General features: G+C 56.9%; 1 protein-coding gene across 4 annotated transcripts in view; it reads left to right on the top strand.

Moving 5' to 3' along the window:
• EFR3B (EFR3 homolog B) overlaps positions 1-17,167 on the top strand; it is a 64,971-nt gene that overhangs the window by 17,874 nt on the left and 29,930 nt on the right. For 3 of the 4 annotated variants that reach the window (XM_044450360.1, XM_044450357.1, XM_044450358.1), the window contains exons 2-3: positions 9,730-9,806; positions 12,185-12,312. In XM_044450360.1, coding sequence (XP_044306295.1) covers positions 9,730-9,806; positions 12,185-12,312 — 205 coding nt within the window. Of the gene's footprint in view, positions 1-9,729; positions 9,807-11,894; positions 11,966-12,184; positions 12,313-17,167 lie in introns of those variants that run through there. The other variant, XM_044450359.1, reaches the window with a different exon arrangement.

Below are 17,167 nucleotides of genomic sequence, written 5' to 3'. Positions count from 1 at the left end.
TTACTACCTCCATTTCTTTCCCATCTATTTGCCAGGAAGTGAGAGGACCAGATGCCATGATCTTAGTTTTCTTAATGTTGAGTTTCAAGCCAGCTTTTGCACTCTCCTCCTTCACCCGCATCAAGAGGCTCTTTAGTTCCTCTTCACTTTCTGCCATGAGAGTGGTATCGTCTGCATATCTGAGGTTGTTGATATTTCTCCCGGCAATCTTAATTCCAACTGGTGATTCATCTAGGCCTGCCTTTCTCATGATGTGCTCTGCATATAAGTTAAATAGGCAGGGCGACAGGATACAGCCTTGCCGAACTCCTTTCTCAATTTTGAACCAGTCAGTGGTTCCATGCCCAGTTCTCACTGTTGCTTCTTGACCCGCATATAGGTTTCTCAAGAGACAAATAAGATGGTCTGGTACTCCCATCTCTTAAATATAGTGTTATATATTTAATATTTTCTGTTCCATGAAATATTTTCTCATTGTGTGGAAGAGTGAGGATCCCCAACCTGTCTGGCCCTGGAGATTTTGTTTCTGAGAGGTCCCTGGGCATTGGGAGATCCCCTTTCGGCATGTTATCACACACATGAGGGCTAGAAGCATTGCCAGGCTTCACAGCATCATGGCTGGCTCCCCTAGGCTCTGTTTCCTGGTAGGGAGGAGGAGGAAAGATTCACAGAAAAATTGCATAAATGAGAGAAAACCAGAAATTTGGGGGAAATTGAAATATGTGCAGTTCTTTTTATTTACTCAGCCCTAAACTTTATTTCGGTGTGATAACACTACATTATGCATCCTACAGTTTTCAGTAAGACCCACTTGACTGGTGGACTCGCAAACACCCCAAGGGTAAAATGACAAACAACCTGGAGGACAGAAGGAAGGTCCAGGGCGATCTTGATAAGCTTGAATGCCAGGCTGAAAGCAACAGAGTGAGATTCAGTGGGGACACGTGCCCAAGTCCTGCACCTAAGATAAAGAAACCAAATGCATTGGTACAAGATGGGAAAAACATGGATCAACAGACGTGGAAAAATAAAAGGCCTTGGAATTATTGGAGACAGCAGGCTTAATAGGAGCTACCAACGCAGTGGAGCGGTCAAAAGGGCAAAATGCTATTTTGGGATGCATGAACAGAAGCTTGACTTCCAAATCACAAGAAGTAAAGAGAGATGCAGAAAATTGGAAAGGGTCCAGAAGAGGGCAATGAAAATGATCCGGAGGTTGGAAACACTGCCCTGTGTGGGGAGACTGAGGGAACTGGGCCTGTTCAGCCTTGAGAAGAGAAGGCTGAGGGGGGACATGAGATCCCTCCATAACCACCTCCAAGGCTGTCACAAAGAGGAAGGTCAAGGTCTCTTCCCACTGATGCCAGAGTGCAGGACATGGAATAATCAAGTCAAGCTGCGACTACCCAGATTCAGGCTGGACATCAGGAAACGCTTCCTCACTGTCAGAGCAATATGGTGGCGGAACCAGCTGCCCGGAGAGGTGGGGGGCTCTCCCACACTGGGGGCATTCAAGAAGGAACTGGTCAGTCACCTGAGTGGGATGGGGTAGCATGGTGTCCTGCTGGGACAGGACCGGGGCTGGCCCTGATGGCCGTCTGGCCCCTTCTGGCCCTCCTGTTCTATGGGTCTGTCGCCAAGTGGTGCGAACTCCCTGACAAGCTCGCAGCACAGCCCCAGAAGCACCTCGGATGCCTTGATCTTGTGCAAGCGCATCACGCAGACGGGCCGGCTGTTGGACAACGAGAGCTGCAGATCGCAGCGTCCTGTGCTAGTTGAGGACATGCTGTTACCGTCTGAAACACAGGACGAAATGAAAGCGGAAGATCACAGGGGGTAATCAAGCGAACTCTTCTTCGTATGTGGCCAGCCTTGCACTGCCACGTGAATGGATCCGGGTGCGGCAGACACGTCTCTCTCAGAGCACCGCCTCTTCTTCTGGTGCCGGTCAGGTTGAGCATCTTCATCTTGCGCATTTTGGGGGAGGGAGGAAGCGCCTGGGGCCAGGTGCCGCCAGCATGTATACCAGCAAGAGCCTGTCCTGTCCTGGCCAGGGATGGCCACAGCGGCACAGGCGCTCGTAGGCTCGGCACCACACTGGATTAGTGCGGTCTGCCCTCTGCAGGGCTGCCCATAAGCCTGGTCCAGTGTCCCGAGATGCCCCTTTCCGGCAGGCGGCGCCTCACGCTGGGAGTAACCGCGCTGGCTGCCACGGCGCCACTGGGCCAAGGCTTAAGGCTTTTTAGCTCGTGTACAAAGCCCTGACCGGCTTGGGCCAGGGGGCTCTGCACGGACCGCGGCCCACCTGGAGAGGAGCCTTCCAAGTGGTGGCCCCTTTCTTTCTTTCTTTTTTTATAATAAGCTTTATTCAAAATAACCCTAATACAAAAAAAACCCCTAAAAACAACATCAGTCATCAGAAACATCGGACCTGCTGGGTCTGCCCCCACATTTTTTCTATTTATGATAACTTAAAAACATATTTAAATCTATACAAAGTCCCATTTCTCTAGCCAATAATAAAAAGAGTCCCAAGTTTGATAGAAATCAATATCTTCTTTCTCCTTCAGTGACAAAGTCAATCTGTCAATTTCTGCACAGTCCAAGATCTTTTTTCAGATCAGTTCGTCGGTGGGTGGTTCTTCACTCTTCCAGTGTTGGGCGAATGCAATCCTCGCCGCAGTAATTACATGTAAAACCAGATACATTTCTTGTTTACTAATATCAACAGGTATAATGCCTAATAAGAAAACTTCAGGTTTAAAAGATATTTGTAACATTTCCTCAGGCCATTTGTGTATTTTAATCCAATACTTTTTCGCTTTGTCGCAAGTTCACCACATATGATAGAAAGTACCCAATTTATGTTTACATTTCCAACATTCATTTGACATATTTGGAAACAGCTACTCTATTCGGTGACAGATACCATCTATAAAACATTTTAAACAGGTTTTCTTTATACGAAGTTGCTAATGTTACCTTAATATTTCTCTCCCACAGCTTTTGCCATTTTTCTAATTCAATATTATAGCCAAAGTTTTGTGCCCACGTTATCATAGTTTCCACCTGTTCATCTTCCATGCTCCTAAGAAATTATATAGTCTTTTAATCATTTTCGCATCTGATTTAAGCATCATCTGATCAAATGCTGTTAAATCTCTATAAAAGCCCCACATTCTATAGTCTTTAGCATATCTTGATTGCACCTTATGCCTTAAGTGGTGGCAGGGCCAGCAGCGTGTAGCTTTCAGGGACTCCTAAAATGCTTCTATTTCAGGAAGCTTCAGGTTTCTGTTGATATCATTTGTAGCATGTTCTTTAATTCTTTTACTTTTTAAAAATCTGTTCTCATGTAGAACCCCAAAATCTCCCCACGGGAAAATGCAGGGGAATATAAATCTTGTAAATACTGGATATTTCCCTGACACTGTCAGGAATCCACTGGATTCTTCAAGACAACCAAGCAGACGGTCTTCATGGGTCCCCCAGGCGCTGGGGGAGAAAGGTGCCACAAGTCCAGGGGTCGCCAGGTGCTGGTCCAGCTGAGATGCTCGGCAGCTGAATCGAGAAATCCCTCTGATTAAAAAGGGACGGCCATCCTTTCCGTTCTGGATTGAGTCCTGCGCAAAATGCTTCTGGGGCAGGAGCACATTGTCAGATCTACTGTCTCTTGGTCCAGACTATGGACATCAGCCGCCACTTCGGCAGAGCTATTGGCAGTAGACTGAGGGAGGGAATGAATCACCTGGCCTCTGAAAAACAGTTGTGAGTGGATGAAAGCATAGAAACTGAGCAAGTCAGAAGGGGCCTCCCAGGCCATCTAGTCTGAACCCGTCTCCACCTGGCTCTGCTCACGACATGCCCACCATGTGGACGTCCAGCCTGTCCTTGAACATCCTCACCGATGGGGCCTCAACGACCTCCCATGGAAGCCCATTCCACACCCTGGGGGTCCTGACTGTCAGGAAGTGCTTCCTGGCATCCAAATGGAGCCTTGGCTCCCTGAGCTTTGCTCCGTTGGAGCGCATCCTGCCTTCCTCTGCAGGGGAGAACAGGCCTCTCCCCACCTCCGTGTGACACCCCCTCACACACCTGGATGTGGCCAACAGACTCCCTCTGAGTCTCCTCCCCTCGTACGGCACCCCCTGCAATCCGGCCCCGATCCTTGTGCCCTGCGATGCACCGACTGTGCTGTGGCGGCCGTGGCACAACGCTGGGGAAGCACAGCTGTTCCGCGTCTCCCGCGGGGCTGGCAGCCAGACAGGTCCGTGTTTCTCTCCGCCCGTCCTCTTTGGCTGCACTGCCTCTTAGCCCCCACTGCCCCCGGGGCAGGGCTGGTCCCGCTGAGGACGCCTGCGGGGGAGAAAGGACAGCAGACGGCCCTCCCTGGCAGAGGGCAAGGCAGCCGTGGCCTCGTTGCCTCGGTCCGTGCGCAGAGCTCTCCGGGGAAGGTTCGTTGCCAGGACCGGCTGCCTCTCGTGAGCCCCGGCGATCGGCTGCGTGGGCAAAGTCCCTGGCCCGCCGTGGCGCCAGTCGCAGCCCCCCGGCCAAGGTGGCTCGGGGCAGCCGGGGCGTGCGGTCGCCCCGGTGCCGCGCATCATGGTCCGGGCCAGGCTTGCTGGCGGCGCAGCTCCCCTGCCTCTCCTCTTTGTCACGGAGACAAAGGGCGAGGCTGCGGCGCACGGGGCCTCGCGATCCCCCGGGGCAGGTGGAGGCTGCGAGTAAAGGCGGGCCGCGGCGTGTCTGTCTGTCTGTCTGTCTGTCTGTCTGTCTGTCTGTCTCTGTTGGCTTCGCTCTCCCCCCCCCCCCCCCCCGCTTCCCCGTGACTTCTCTTTCTGTGCATGGTGCGCAAAGCGCTCGTTGTCGGGGGCCGTGGGGGGCGCTGCCGTTTGTCGTTGCTCGTGGCGCTGCACGGACGCTGCGCGTGTTGCCCTGTGCCCCGTGCGGAAGTGGGGCTGGGTAGGGACGCTTTCTGTTGCTGGGGGAGGAGAGCGCCCGCAGCGTGGGAGCACCCCGTGGGGATGTGCATATTTATTTATTTAGAAAATTTCTAGGCCGCCCCATTCGCCGAAGCCTCGGGGTGGCTTACAAATAAATAAATTAAAATACATAAATAACGATATAAAATACACATAACTGTATAAAATATATCCCCAGGGCGGGGTGTTCCTGGCTCCTGCACTGCACCCCATGGCTCATTTTGATGGGACTACTTGGAGGAGCCCTCTGGCAGTTTGTGCCCTATAGGGCTGAACCCCCCAACCTTTTTGCAGTGCCTGGAGCGGGCGCTTTCCTTTGTCTCGGCATGGGCCCAGCGTGCAGGCCCCCTGCCCCCCCCCCATTGATGCGGGGTGTGGGCAGGCACTGCCCAAGGGAGCATAAGTACTGAAGCCAGAGAGGAAGCCTCCCTCTTGCTCTTGCTTATGATGTTTCGCCCGACGGGGGTGTTCTTTGCACGTGGCTGATTTTGGAGGCTGGGAGCGGGGGGGGGGGCAGAGTGATGGGGCTGTCGGTAGCCAGGCATGGACCGGCTGTTCCGTGCTTTTGTGTGTCGCTGGTCCCCTGGCCCAGCCTTCCTCAGCCCGGGTCCTCCCGCTGCCCTGGATGCCATGGGAGGATACCGGCTCGCTCTTGAGCCGTGCTGGCACCGAAAGTAGGCATAATTGGGCAGTTACCCAGGGGCCGCGCCTAAGAGGGGCCCACGGCAAAGGCCCCCTTGAGTAGCTCTTCCTCATCGTCCTTGTGTCCTGCCTGCTCACCTCTCCGTCCGTCTGTCTGGCCAGACGACAGTGGTGGCCGGAAGAGGAGCAGGAGACGATGCCGGGCGCTCTGCCTGCCTGTCAGCGAGTGGCTGAGGAAGAGGAGGAAGAGGAGGGAGAGCAGCGGGTAACAGTGCCCGCAAGCTACTCAGCTCTCCGAGTCAGTGGCTTGGCCCACCGAACCCAGAATTGCCAACACAGGCCGACAGCGGCAGGAGTACAAGCCCCCCCCCCCCAGGCATCAGTTTGCCCATCGGAGGTTCTTGCTGTGATGGCCAGGGATGGACCGGCTGAGCCAGGGACACCTCCGGAGGTCCCTCGCTGCCCCCCACGTGCCCTGCCTGCCACCTTTCCGAAAGCTTCTGGCACCCCCCCCCCCGCAGAAAGGGGGTGCCGGCTGTTGACACTTCTCTGTGGGATCATTTCGTGGGTGACTCATCCCTGGCTTAAACTCACCCGCATCTGTTTCGAAACAACAAAAAAGATTAAAGATGGGGGTGGGTGACTTGTCTTTGTGGGGGGGGGTGCTGTGTGGTGAGATTAATTAATGTGTGCAAAGTGGGTTGAGCCTGGAAAGAGTGAGATAAAAGCCGGGCCTTCTCATGCAAATTGCCCGCGGCCTCCTGGGTGCTGGCAGGATGCCAAGCAGCCGCTTTCCCCATCACTTTCTCTCCTGCCCCCCCACCCCACTCCCCCCCCCCGCTGGGAAAGCTTCCTGGCGATGGAGGAGCCCAAGCACTGCCCCCTTGCACTGCCCCCCCTCCCGCCCGGCACACCCGCCATCTTGCCTGGGGGGGCACTGCTGTGCTCTTTGTGTTTCGGCAGAGCAGAAGGCGGCGGGGCAGGGGGGGGGGAGCTTCGCCTCTTGCTGCATCTTCCAGGGCGGGTGTGGATTTGGGCTCCTGGGGGGGCCCAGGGGGTGAGTTATCTGCAGTGCGGGGAGCTGAAGAATCTGCCACACGCGGGGGCGAACCTGAACCCGTTGCTGCTTCCGGAGCAATCAGCATCCTCCCCCCCCCCCCCCCCCCGGTGCTTCAAGCAGGATGCCCTCTGCCTTGTGCCAGCCCCTCGCCCCCGTTGCAAGAGGCCGGAGGAGCGGCACCCCGCTGGTTTGCGCAGTGCCCCACGGGCACGCTGGGGGTGCCTCGACTCAGGCTTCCCCGGGGGAATAAGGGGAGGCTCAGGGGATGTGCCGGAGTGCAGTGTTTCTGTTTCCAAGCGTCCCTGTGCAGCCATAGGGACTAGAAACTTGCCTGTGAAAAGCATATTTATTTATGTATTTAAAACGCTTTTATGCCGCCCCCATCGCAACAAAGCCTCGGGGCGGCTCACAACAAAAACAAAATATACAAATATAACAATTATACAACAAAAATATTAAAACCCGGTGCATCTCGGCTTAAAAGATTTAAAATCCTATAAATACCAATAAATTAACAATTACCAAATTCACAAACAACCCCGGGTTAAGTTTTGACTGTGATGAAAAATAATAGAGGGGAGATTTTCATTCAACATGTTGGGTAAAAGCTGATGCCCCCAGATGCGTTAAGCGGCTTTCCCAGAATTGCCGGCCAGGATGGATTCGGGGAGCTGCAGCCCAGCACTTGGGGGGGGGGGGGCGCTGTGTTAGGGAAGGCTGCTGGGCGAGTCCACAGGGTCCTGGTCTCTCCTCCGGAGCTTCCTCCGCTTCCAAAAGTCTGATCATCTCTCTGGCGAGGCCAAGCCTGCCCCCTGGAGAGCATTCAGCCGGCCGGGACTTCCAAGGTTTGAAGCTGGGCCAGTGGGGGTGGAACGATGCATTTTATTTATTTATCTATTTATTTCCCGATTTATACCCTGCCTTTTTCCTACAAAGGGCTCAAGGCAGCTGACATCATTCTCCTCCTCCATCTGATTGCCACAACAACCCTGTGAGGTAGGTTGGGCCGAGAGTCCGTGACTGGCCCAAAGCCACCCGGTTGGCTCCATGGCTGAGCGGGGACTGGAACCCGGATCGCCTGAGCCCCAGTCCCAGGCTCTTAACCACTATGCCGCACTGCCTCTCAGCGGTGGCTGGCTAACTGGGCCAGGGCCTAACAGGGCAGGGCATTTGTGGGGGAGGTCAGCAGAGTCCTCCCCCCATCCACAGGGATCCCTTCTCCCAGGCAGGGGTATTTCTAGTCCTGGGAGCAGTTGGGGGGGGTATGTTGGGGCGACGCTTCAACTACCCTTCCAGCCTTTGTTCACAACCCGCCTTTCCTTTAGAAAACACAGAAGAAAAGCAGCGGAAACCTGTCACTGGAGTCCTTTTGTCTGCTAATCTGCCATTAAGCCAGCAGTGGTGCTGATGTTTTGTGGTTGTGTGGATGCTTTTGGGTAGTTGGGGTGGGGGAAGAGTCTTGCTTTGACCTACATGAAGCGGGGAAATGCAGATCTTGTACCGGAGATGAGAAGGAAGGTCTTCTGAATGCTTCTCCTGGAACACGTGCTCCCAGGAGATTCCCGGGGCCATACCTGGGAAGTATAATTCTCATTGAATTAGAATCAGGTGGAGAAGCTTTCCCAACTGGTAACCTGCAATGGCGTGTGGACTACAGTGCCCATCAGCCGCAGCCAGCATGGGGAAGGGTTTAGGGTGTAGGCCTGACATGCTTCTCTGGTGCTGAAAATCAATGTTTTACCTGTAATTCTGCAAGATATGTAATGTTGTCACGTTAGAAACGGGGATAAAGTTTCTATTAGTCAGGAACCCGAGATAATGAGGTATTAAAGAGGCTTTAAGAGATCATGAGCAGTGAATTGTGTTTGAATAGAAAGCAGGAATTCATTAAGGAGTCGGATTAGGAGTCCCTGCCTTCCTCCCTTCACGCTAGAAGAGGAGGCTCAATTGCTCACGGAATAGAAATGGGAGGGAACAGAAATGCTGCACTGATTAATCACGATCCAGGTAGCAAAGGAGGCAAGAGAGAGCAGAACGAGAGGCTGGCTGCAGCCGAATACGGAGGAAGTTAATCCTCAGAGGCATTTTGCATGGTGCAGCGGGAGGGACGCAGAAACCGGAGCGTCCAAGCCAGGGGCGTCTGGGGAGCTCCGCCACGGTCGGACTCATATGCGGGGTCGAGAAGCTCTTGGGCTTCCCAAATGCTCCACTGCAGTTCTTACCTCACAGGGCTGTTGTGAGATTACATGGAGAGGAGGAAGCCTTGGGTTCCTGGCAAGAGGGAAAAAGTGGCATATAAGTATAAGAAGAAGTCAACATCGTTAAATAAAGCTGCCTCCTGCCTCAGCAACCCCACCTGAGGACCCAGGATCTTGCATTCAGTAAAATTCCTGGAGAGCCGTTACAGCTTGCAAGGCTGGGAGCCTCCAGATCCTTGGCTCCTCCGTGCGCGGTCCCCTCTGTGCCCTGCGAGGGCTGCAGCGCCCTGCCGGTCCCTCAGCCACATCCCCTTGTGGGAAAGCTTTTTGCAGGGGAGGGGGGCAAAGGGAAGAAGGGAGGGCCAGAAATACCAGGCTTGCTGTCCGCAGCAAAACCTGAGAAGAGGGGATTCAGTTTCTCAGAAGTGGGGCCAAGAACCCACCCAGTGGGGCTGAATTCGGAGTCCGTGTGCCCAGACGTGTGCTGCCAGAGGTTTGGTGGGCTCAGTCCTCGCTCAGCTGCTGCTCTTCCTCACCATGGCCGGCCCTCCTTGGTCTGGGGCCCCGAGGTGGCTGGGCTGCTCGAGAACGATGGGCATTCCTGTTCAGCACATCGGAGGGTGCTGGGTGGAGAAAACTGGCCTGTTCCATAAAGGGGTTTTCTTGCTTTTTACCCCTCCCACCCTCTTGCTTCAACTGCTCGTGTGGAATTGATGTGCACTGAACAACTCCAATCAGCTGCCTTGATTTTCATGCAAGAGGCTTGGGCTCTGGTTTCAAAAATCTTAGTTCTTGGACGCACCTTCCCAGCCGTTACCTTGAGCAGAGGATCTCGCTTCCCTTCCAGGCGTCTGTGGATGCTGCGGAGCCCTGCGTCCCCGTTACAAGCGGCTCGTTGACAACATCTTCCCCGAGGATCCGGAGGTGAGGGTTGCGGAGCCCCTTCCGCACGGCTGGGCCTGGCACTCGGGCGGCTGGCGTGTGTTCTGCACTCCTGGCCTCCCCGTAAAAGCTCAGATTCTGCACTGGCACCCCCAGTGCGGCACCTGTGGGGTCCCTGCCTTGCCTGCCCCGAAGTTTCCTGCCCCACTGAAACCTCCTCTTTTCTGTTACCGCCCTGCCTGTAGGGCAGCCACCCCAAACATGTTTGGGGTCCCTGCAGCATCGCCGTCGCCCTCTCGTTCCACACCCTTCCTGAGCATCCCCTGGCAGAAGGTGCTGGACCGCTTTCAGCCCGCGAGCCCCATCTGGTTTCAGGGAAGTTCTCGGGGGTCTCATTCGGATGGGGGCAGAGAGGGTGTGAGCCAAAGGCAAGACAGGAGGACTCAACTGGCACGTCGCCACTTGAAGCTTTGACAGGTTGCAGCCCAGGCCTCCGGAAAGACATCCCGACTTCCTCAGAGGGGGCTTGGCAGACTCCCAAAGGCGGAAATCCCCAGGTTTATTTATTCATCTGTCATATTTCTATCCTGCCTTTTTTCCTTCCAAGCAACTCAGCACAGCTTACATAATTCTCCTCCTCCTCCTCTCCCTCTTGTCCTCACAACAACCCTGTGAGGTAGGTTGGGTGGAGAGGCTGTGACTGGCCCAGAGTCACACACTGGGCTCCTGGGCTGAGTGGGGACCAGAACCCGGGTCGCCCGAGTCCCAGCCCCAAACTCTTAACCGCAGCACCACATGGGCTCTCAAATGAAGGGGGAAGGGGGGGCCATCTTTGGAACCCCAGGGGGCCCGATCGGGACCCCAGGCCTGAGATTTTGTTCCCCTTCCTGAGCCGAAAGGGCCTGATGCCTGAGTCAGGTGCAGAGGGAGGGCAGACCGGCCCGTATCTGAGCCATCCTTGGACCTGGAAGCAGAGCCGATGGCTCACGGGCCCCGTGGCCGCCCCCAAAGGCTTCTCCTCGCACCTCCCCCCCCCCCCGCCGAAGAGGTCCTGCCCCCAGGTGAGCCAGACTCTGCGCTGGGAGTTCGCGCATGCCAGGCCCCGCAGCATGATGCTCGAGGAATCCTTCCCGGGGGTGGAGGCGCTCATCTCCGCCCCCTCCCTGCTCCCCAGCGGGGACGCAAAGTGCCGGAGGAGGAGGAGGAGGAGACCTGGACGAGCCTCCGTGTGGCTTTTGGGTGAGAAAAAGCCCTTCCTGCGCAGGCGGACAGGCGCATGAGTGCGGCGGCCCTGGGTCCTCCCAGCACGGCCCCCCGCTTCTCTCACCCCCAATATCTTGCTTTCAAGCCACGTGCGCTGCTGGCGACACGGCGGGCGGGAGCGACGGATCTGTGCCGCCGTGTGCCCGCCGGGATCTGTGTGTGGGGAAGCACAGGAGGGCTTGCGGGGGGGGGGGGGCTCCTCCAAGGGAGGCACCGGGGAGCATCTGCCACTGGGGGTCTCGTGGGGCGACTGCCCAGGCTGAAGAGGCTGGTCAGCACCCGGGCACGGACGGTGGCTTTGCAAGGCTGTGGACCCCAGGGGAGCCTGAGCCCCCTCCCTGATTTGCCTCCAGCTCGGAGCCCCCAGGGGGCCAAGGCCTGAGCACAGAGCCCTGGTGGTGGGGAGGAACCGGTGGGTCCAGGACCGAGCACCAGACTTGTGGGGAGGAGTCCCTTGCAGCCAACCCCACCCCGGTCACGAGCAAGACGACCATCCAGGGGCTCAGCGGACCCCTGTGTCCTCCTGAGCAGAGCGGCCGAAGCAGGAGGGAGAGCTGCCTGGAAGAGCCACTCGCTGGGCGTTCCCCTCCCCCCATAAGGCAGGAGTGGGTAACCTGCATCAGAGATGGGGCAGAGGACCCCCCCTCCCGCGCGATTCTCTGTGGGCCAGATCATGTCACGGGGGCGGGCCAGGCTTCCTTCCTTTCTCTGCAGGATAAGTGTGCAGCCCCCCCACCCGGAGCCCCTGGGCTGCAGAGATAACCAAGGGTGGGCCAAGCAGTCCCTCTGGGGGGGCGGGGGGAGTAGCACACCCCCTTGTTATCTCCAGTCCAGGTTGGAGATACCAAGACCTTTCTGTCGGGAAGGAAACCAAAGACCGGCAGCGGGAGGTTGGCTGCAGCAGGGACCTGTGCCGCATCCTGTTGCCGCTGCAGAAGGTTGGAGCCAGGGGCTTCCGCAGGGGCCAATCCCTAACTGAGCACCTTCTGTGGCAAATGGCTAGCCAGGGGCTTCCTTGCACCCTGGCCCTGCTCCTTTTGGCTTCTCCTCTGGGCCAGGGATCGCTTCCCGGCATTCCTGGGGCTCTGGGTTCGGAGGTCCTCGCTGGCTCCTCTCCAGGTCACCCAAACCCACCCACAAGCCCCCCTTTCTTTCAGGACGGGCTGGTGAAGACCAACATGGAGAAGCTGACCTTCTACGCCCTCTCTGCTCCTGAGAAGCTGGACCGCATTGGCGCCTACCTGTCGGAGAAGCTGATCAGAGACGTGAGCAGGCACCGATACGGGTAAGGGGCACCTCGAGATCATCAGGCCTGCCTCGCAGGGTGCTCAGACGGATCCCTCTGGCTCTGCGGAGGAGCCACCGAAGAGGCTTCAGGGTTCCCTGGGGAAGTTTCTCAGGCGGAACGTGGGAACTGGCCTGCTTTGGAAGCGGCTCAGGACCACGGGAGGTCGTTGAGGCCCCGTCGGTGCGGGTGTTCAAGGACAGGCTGGACGTGCACATGGTGGGCATGTCGTGAGCGGAGCCGGCTGGAGCCGGAGGTCAGACTGGATGGCCTGGGAGGCCCCTTCTGGCTCGCTCTGTTTCTATGTTTCTATGGGAGGGGAGCAGGGCCAGACTTGGTCCTTGGCCCAGCAGGGAGGCGTGGGGAGAGGCAAGCTCGTCCCCTGCGACACTCCCCCCATCTGGCTCCCCAGCAGAAGGAGCCACCCTGGCGGTGGAGCCAGGAGCTCTGCAGAAAGGGAGGGCAGGGGATGTTTCTAGTGTGGATGCAACTCTTTCCATGGGCAGAGGCCTCTCCCTCAACTCTGGCAGTGGACTCTTTAGAATTACCGCTGGCCTGGCGTCTGTCACGTTTCAGAAAGGGAACTTCACTTCACAGGATTGACCGGAGTTTGCGAATCAGAAGGAAAGAGGAAAGGGGCCAGCTCACGACAGCTGCGCTCTTTCTTTTCGCGCTCCTGAGCTCTGGAGTGCAGGCAGATGGGTGTTTAGACAGGAAGGGGGCCTGCAGGTGCTCCCGGGCATGCTGGGAGCCGTAGGCCATCTTTCTGTCCAGACCGGCATAGCATGTGTCCTCCAGTGTCTCGGATGGTGAGACTGTTTGCTCCTGCGAATTTGCTCGAGTGGAAGGTCCGTCCAGACATCGCAGAGCAGAGGTAGCTTCTGCATCAACCCAGGGTGGCTTGGTTCACACGTAAGCCTAACCTATCTTGAAGCTGTGGTTGGCCCTGCCCTGAAGGCAGCCAAGAAACCCTTGCCCAACCCAGCACTTGTCTAACAGACAAGTGGCTAAACGGTGGTTTGGTTTCTCAGTGCCCGGGTTGTTTCCCTCCCTGCTACGGCACTGCATTGTTGACTCATCCAGCAGCCGGGTTTTTAACAGCTGTCTGCTGCCACTTTTGTAGTCTGGTGAAACAACCCACAGACAACCCACATTCTGGGTTCACACATAGCAACAACCCATGCTTTAAACAACCAAGGGCTCACAACCCAACAACAAATCAAGCCCTTTCTGTGCCCGGGGAGCTGCGTCGCATGACACATCCCAGCTCGTACACGTGAACTGCCGTTTGGATACTAAGCAAGCCGGGGACTTAGCAAGGTTTGTTTCACCCTTGAATAACCCAAGATGACCTGCACAATCAAAACAGCCGGGGCACATGCCCAGCACCTGCTGCTCTTTGTGTGCTAAGTAACCCACAGTGGGCAGGCAAATCAGGGCATAGCTCATCGCCAGACAAAATGTTCGCTCTCCATCGGGCTGTTTGTGACTAACAAACCGGAGTTTGTCACTGTAGCTGCAGATCGTCCATCCAAGCAGCCCGGAATGCCACTGCCCGTGGGGGAGAGAAGGGACGGGCGGGCCTTCCGCTGACTCGGGAGCGTCGCTCTCCGCGGGGCCCTTTCGCAGACCTGGCTGCCGGCGCTCAGCGAGAGCTGGGCCACCTGTGCACTCACCTGAGCTGGTCTCTGGAAACGTGGGCCTCGTTGGAGCGCGTGTGGCCGGCTTAACCCCTCTTAGGGGCCTCTCTCCCTCCTTCTCGCCAAGCAAGAGTTAGCACACCTTTGCTCTGGCTGCTGGGCTCCTGGACATGCAGCCGCCGCCGCTTTTTAGAAAGCCCTGCTCTTGCAGGCGTGCGGCTCCGTGACTGAGCAGATTCGGCATCCAGCGCCTTTCCCAACACCTGCCTTTCGTCCTGCAAGCGCGGCTGCTCTGCGCGGAGGCGGTGCTCACTGGGGCGACGCGTGCGCGTGTTCCTTCCGTGGGAGTCGCGGTTGCCGAGAATAAATCGCTGCTCTGCTTAGGGTTGCCAGATGAAGCGCCAGATGAGATGCGGCTGTCAGATTGCTCTGGGGCGGATTCTCTTTCCGTCTTGCCGGCTCAGCCCTGGCAGCCTTTGTCTCTCGGTTGCCGTTTGCACTTGGATCTGGACTGCGGCTTTTATGAGCCAGAAAAGGAAGCGCGGGGCGGGGGGCGGGGGGGGGCAGAGATTGTGCTATAAAAAACCAAATGCAGCGTTTCAAAGCTGCGAAGGCTCCTGCTTTCACCAGAGCTGACAGTCCCCTCAAAATTTTGTCATAGCTTCCATGCGCAAGAGACTATTAATAAGTTTTTCTTGCGGTACAAAAGCAGGGCCGTGATGAATGATGCCTGGCTGCTCCAGGCGAGGGTCTCTTTCTGTTCTTTTCTTTTTACCTGGTGGGTATAAATATATTTTATGTTCTGATTTCAGATGCTTGGGGGACGCAGGGGCACCACTTAACCCTTTCAGGGCAGCCACTTGACTTGCTCGAGCTTTTGTGGCGGCAGAATAATCTTACTGATGATCTTTAGTCTGGAGTGCCAGGAGATGGTCTAGGGCAGGGGTCGGCAACCCGCGGCTCCGGAGCCGCACGTAGCTCTTGAACCCCTCTGCCGTGGCTCCGTCGCTCGCGTCACGGCCGCCGCCGATCCGCGGCCCGTGCCGGCACAGCGCTTGGATAAATCGAAGAAAAGTTTCTGAAGAAAACCAAACGTTTAATGATCCGTGGGTAGCTTCATTTGCTTTTACTGCTGACGAACTTACGGGGTTTGCCGTTTAATGCATGCAGCCCTTTAGCACTGCCTTTGACTCTGCAGGAAGCTCCCATTCAAAATGTATGGAAGGAGTCCTACTAGTTTATAATGTAAGATTAAAAATAACAGTTTTGACTGAACAAGAGCTGCAGCTGAATCATAATGAAGATATACATAGCATTAAGGTAAAAAACGGTATATGCAGTGTTATCTTCATTTTAGACGTCAAAAGGGTTTTGCGGCTCCCGGTGTTTTCTTGTGTGGGAAACGGGGCCAAACGGCTCTTGGAGTGTTGAAGGTCGCTGGCCCCTGGCCTAGGAGATGGTCACCCTTTCCCACCTGAGCTCAGCAGGCTTCCGTGCAGCCTCGTGGACATGTCTTGGAGCACGGTTCCTATCATTCCCAGCCAGCCTGTCCTGCCTAGTGCAGGCTTTCCAGGTCCTGGGCAGAGAAGACCTGCTTGGCATTCCGTGTTTCCTCATCCTTCCAAGTGGGGATACAAGAAGCTCCCGCTCGGGATGCCATGCCGAGCTGCCGGCCTCCAGCTGTCCTCATGTCCTCCTAATCCTTTATGCAAATTAAGTTCCTGGAGGCTGGCAGATTGGCTGATGGCAGCTCGTTATTTCGGGTGCTTTAATTGCGGGGAGGCTGGTTGTGAACGTCTCGAAAGCATCTCTGCAGACCAGACGAGCAGGCACTGAAATGGCGAGTGAGCTTCAGTGACACCCCCGGTTGGGGTAACCTCCTCCCCCCCCCCCCCCGGTTTCACATATCAACTGATGCAGACTGGAGCTATCAGGGAAATCGCTTTGGGGCTGTCATGGACAGCTTGATGAAAACCTCTCCCGTTCAGACTCCCGGGAGGCTGCGAGCGGTTCTGCTCTCTGCGGCTCAGAAGGCCGTTCTCGGGTTGGAAAAGGTGTGCAAGAGAGCAGCTCGCGCGATCCAGGGGCTGGAGCGAGCCCCGCACGAGGAAGGCTTGCAACCGGCTGCGGGGCCTAGCAAGATGGGAGGCCTGGGGAAAGCGGGGAGGGAGGACTTTCCGCCCCAGTCCCATGGGATTATGCAGAGGCCGACTGCAGGGAGATCGGGAACAGATCCAAGGACAGCTGTTTCCATGGGGCAGGTGCTTCCTGGAGTGGCACGACGGCCCCCGATTTGGTGGCCTGCAGGGGCCCAGGCACGTCCCTGGCGGGAGGAGGTGCTGCTTGCGGCCTTCCCTCAGCCCCCGCGTGGCCAGGATGCTGGACTGGCTGGAGGGGCCCCGAGCTTGGCCCACCGTGGCATGGCTCGCCGAGTGTCCGAGTGGAAGTTGCAGGGTGGTCCCGGCCCCGCTGCCCCCTGGGGAACGCACAACGCACACTTCAGGAGAGCCAGTGTTGCACGGTGCCACCTGGGAAGTCCTTGACCCTCTCGCCTCCGCCCAGGCCCCTGGTGCGTGGCCTCCGTCCCTCAGCCCAGCCCAGCCCAGCTGGCGTAATAACCTGCAGCCTGGATTGAAAGCAGGGGCCCCTGCCCCACGGCAGGGTCGCCAGAGGCAAGCCGGCCCCCCAGGCCGCCCTGGCCGAAACCACACGCAGGCGTGGGCCCATTTGGTGTCGTCCTATTTGTGTCCCCCCGTTTTAGAAACATAGAAAGCAGAGCGAGTCAGAAGGGGTCCCCCGAGCCATCTAGTCTGACCTCCAGCACCAGCCGGCTCCGCTCACGACATGCCCACCATGTGCATGTCCAGCCTATCCTTGAACACCCGCACCGAGGGGGCCTCAACCGCCTCCCGGGGAAGCCCATTCCACACCCTGGGGGTCCTAACCGTCAGGAAGTGCTTCCTGGCATCCGAATTGAACCTTGGTTCCCTGAGCTTTGCTCCGTTGGAGCGCGTCCTGCCTTCCTCTGCAGGGGAGAACAGGTCTCTACCCACCTCCGTGTGACACCCCCTCACATACCTGTATGTCGCCAACAGATCCCCTCTGAGTCTCCTCTTCTCCAGGCTGAAGAGACCCAGTTCCCTCAGTCTCGCCTCACACGGCATCCCCTGCAAACCGGCCACCAACCTTGTGGCCCTGCGCTGCACTGACTCCAA

Source organism: Varanus komodoensis, unplaced genomic scaffold, assembly GCF_004798865.1.
Source record: "Varanus komodoensis strain SLA01 unplaced genomic scaffold, ASM479886v1 scaffold64, whole genome shotgun sequence".
Classification (NCBI taxonomy): domain Eukaryota; kingdom Metazoa; phylum Chordata; class Lepidosauria; order Squamata; family Varanidae; genus Varanus; species Varanus komodoensis.
This window is presented reverse-complemented; position numbering and strand designations above follow the sequence as displayed.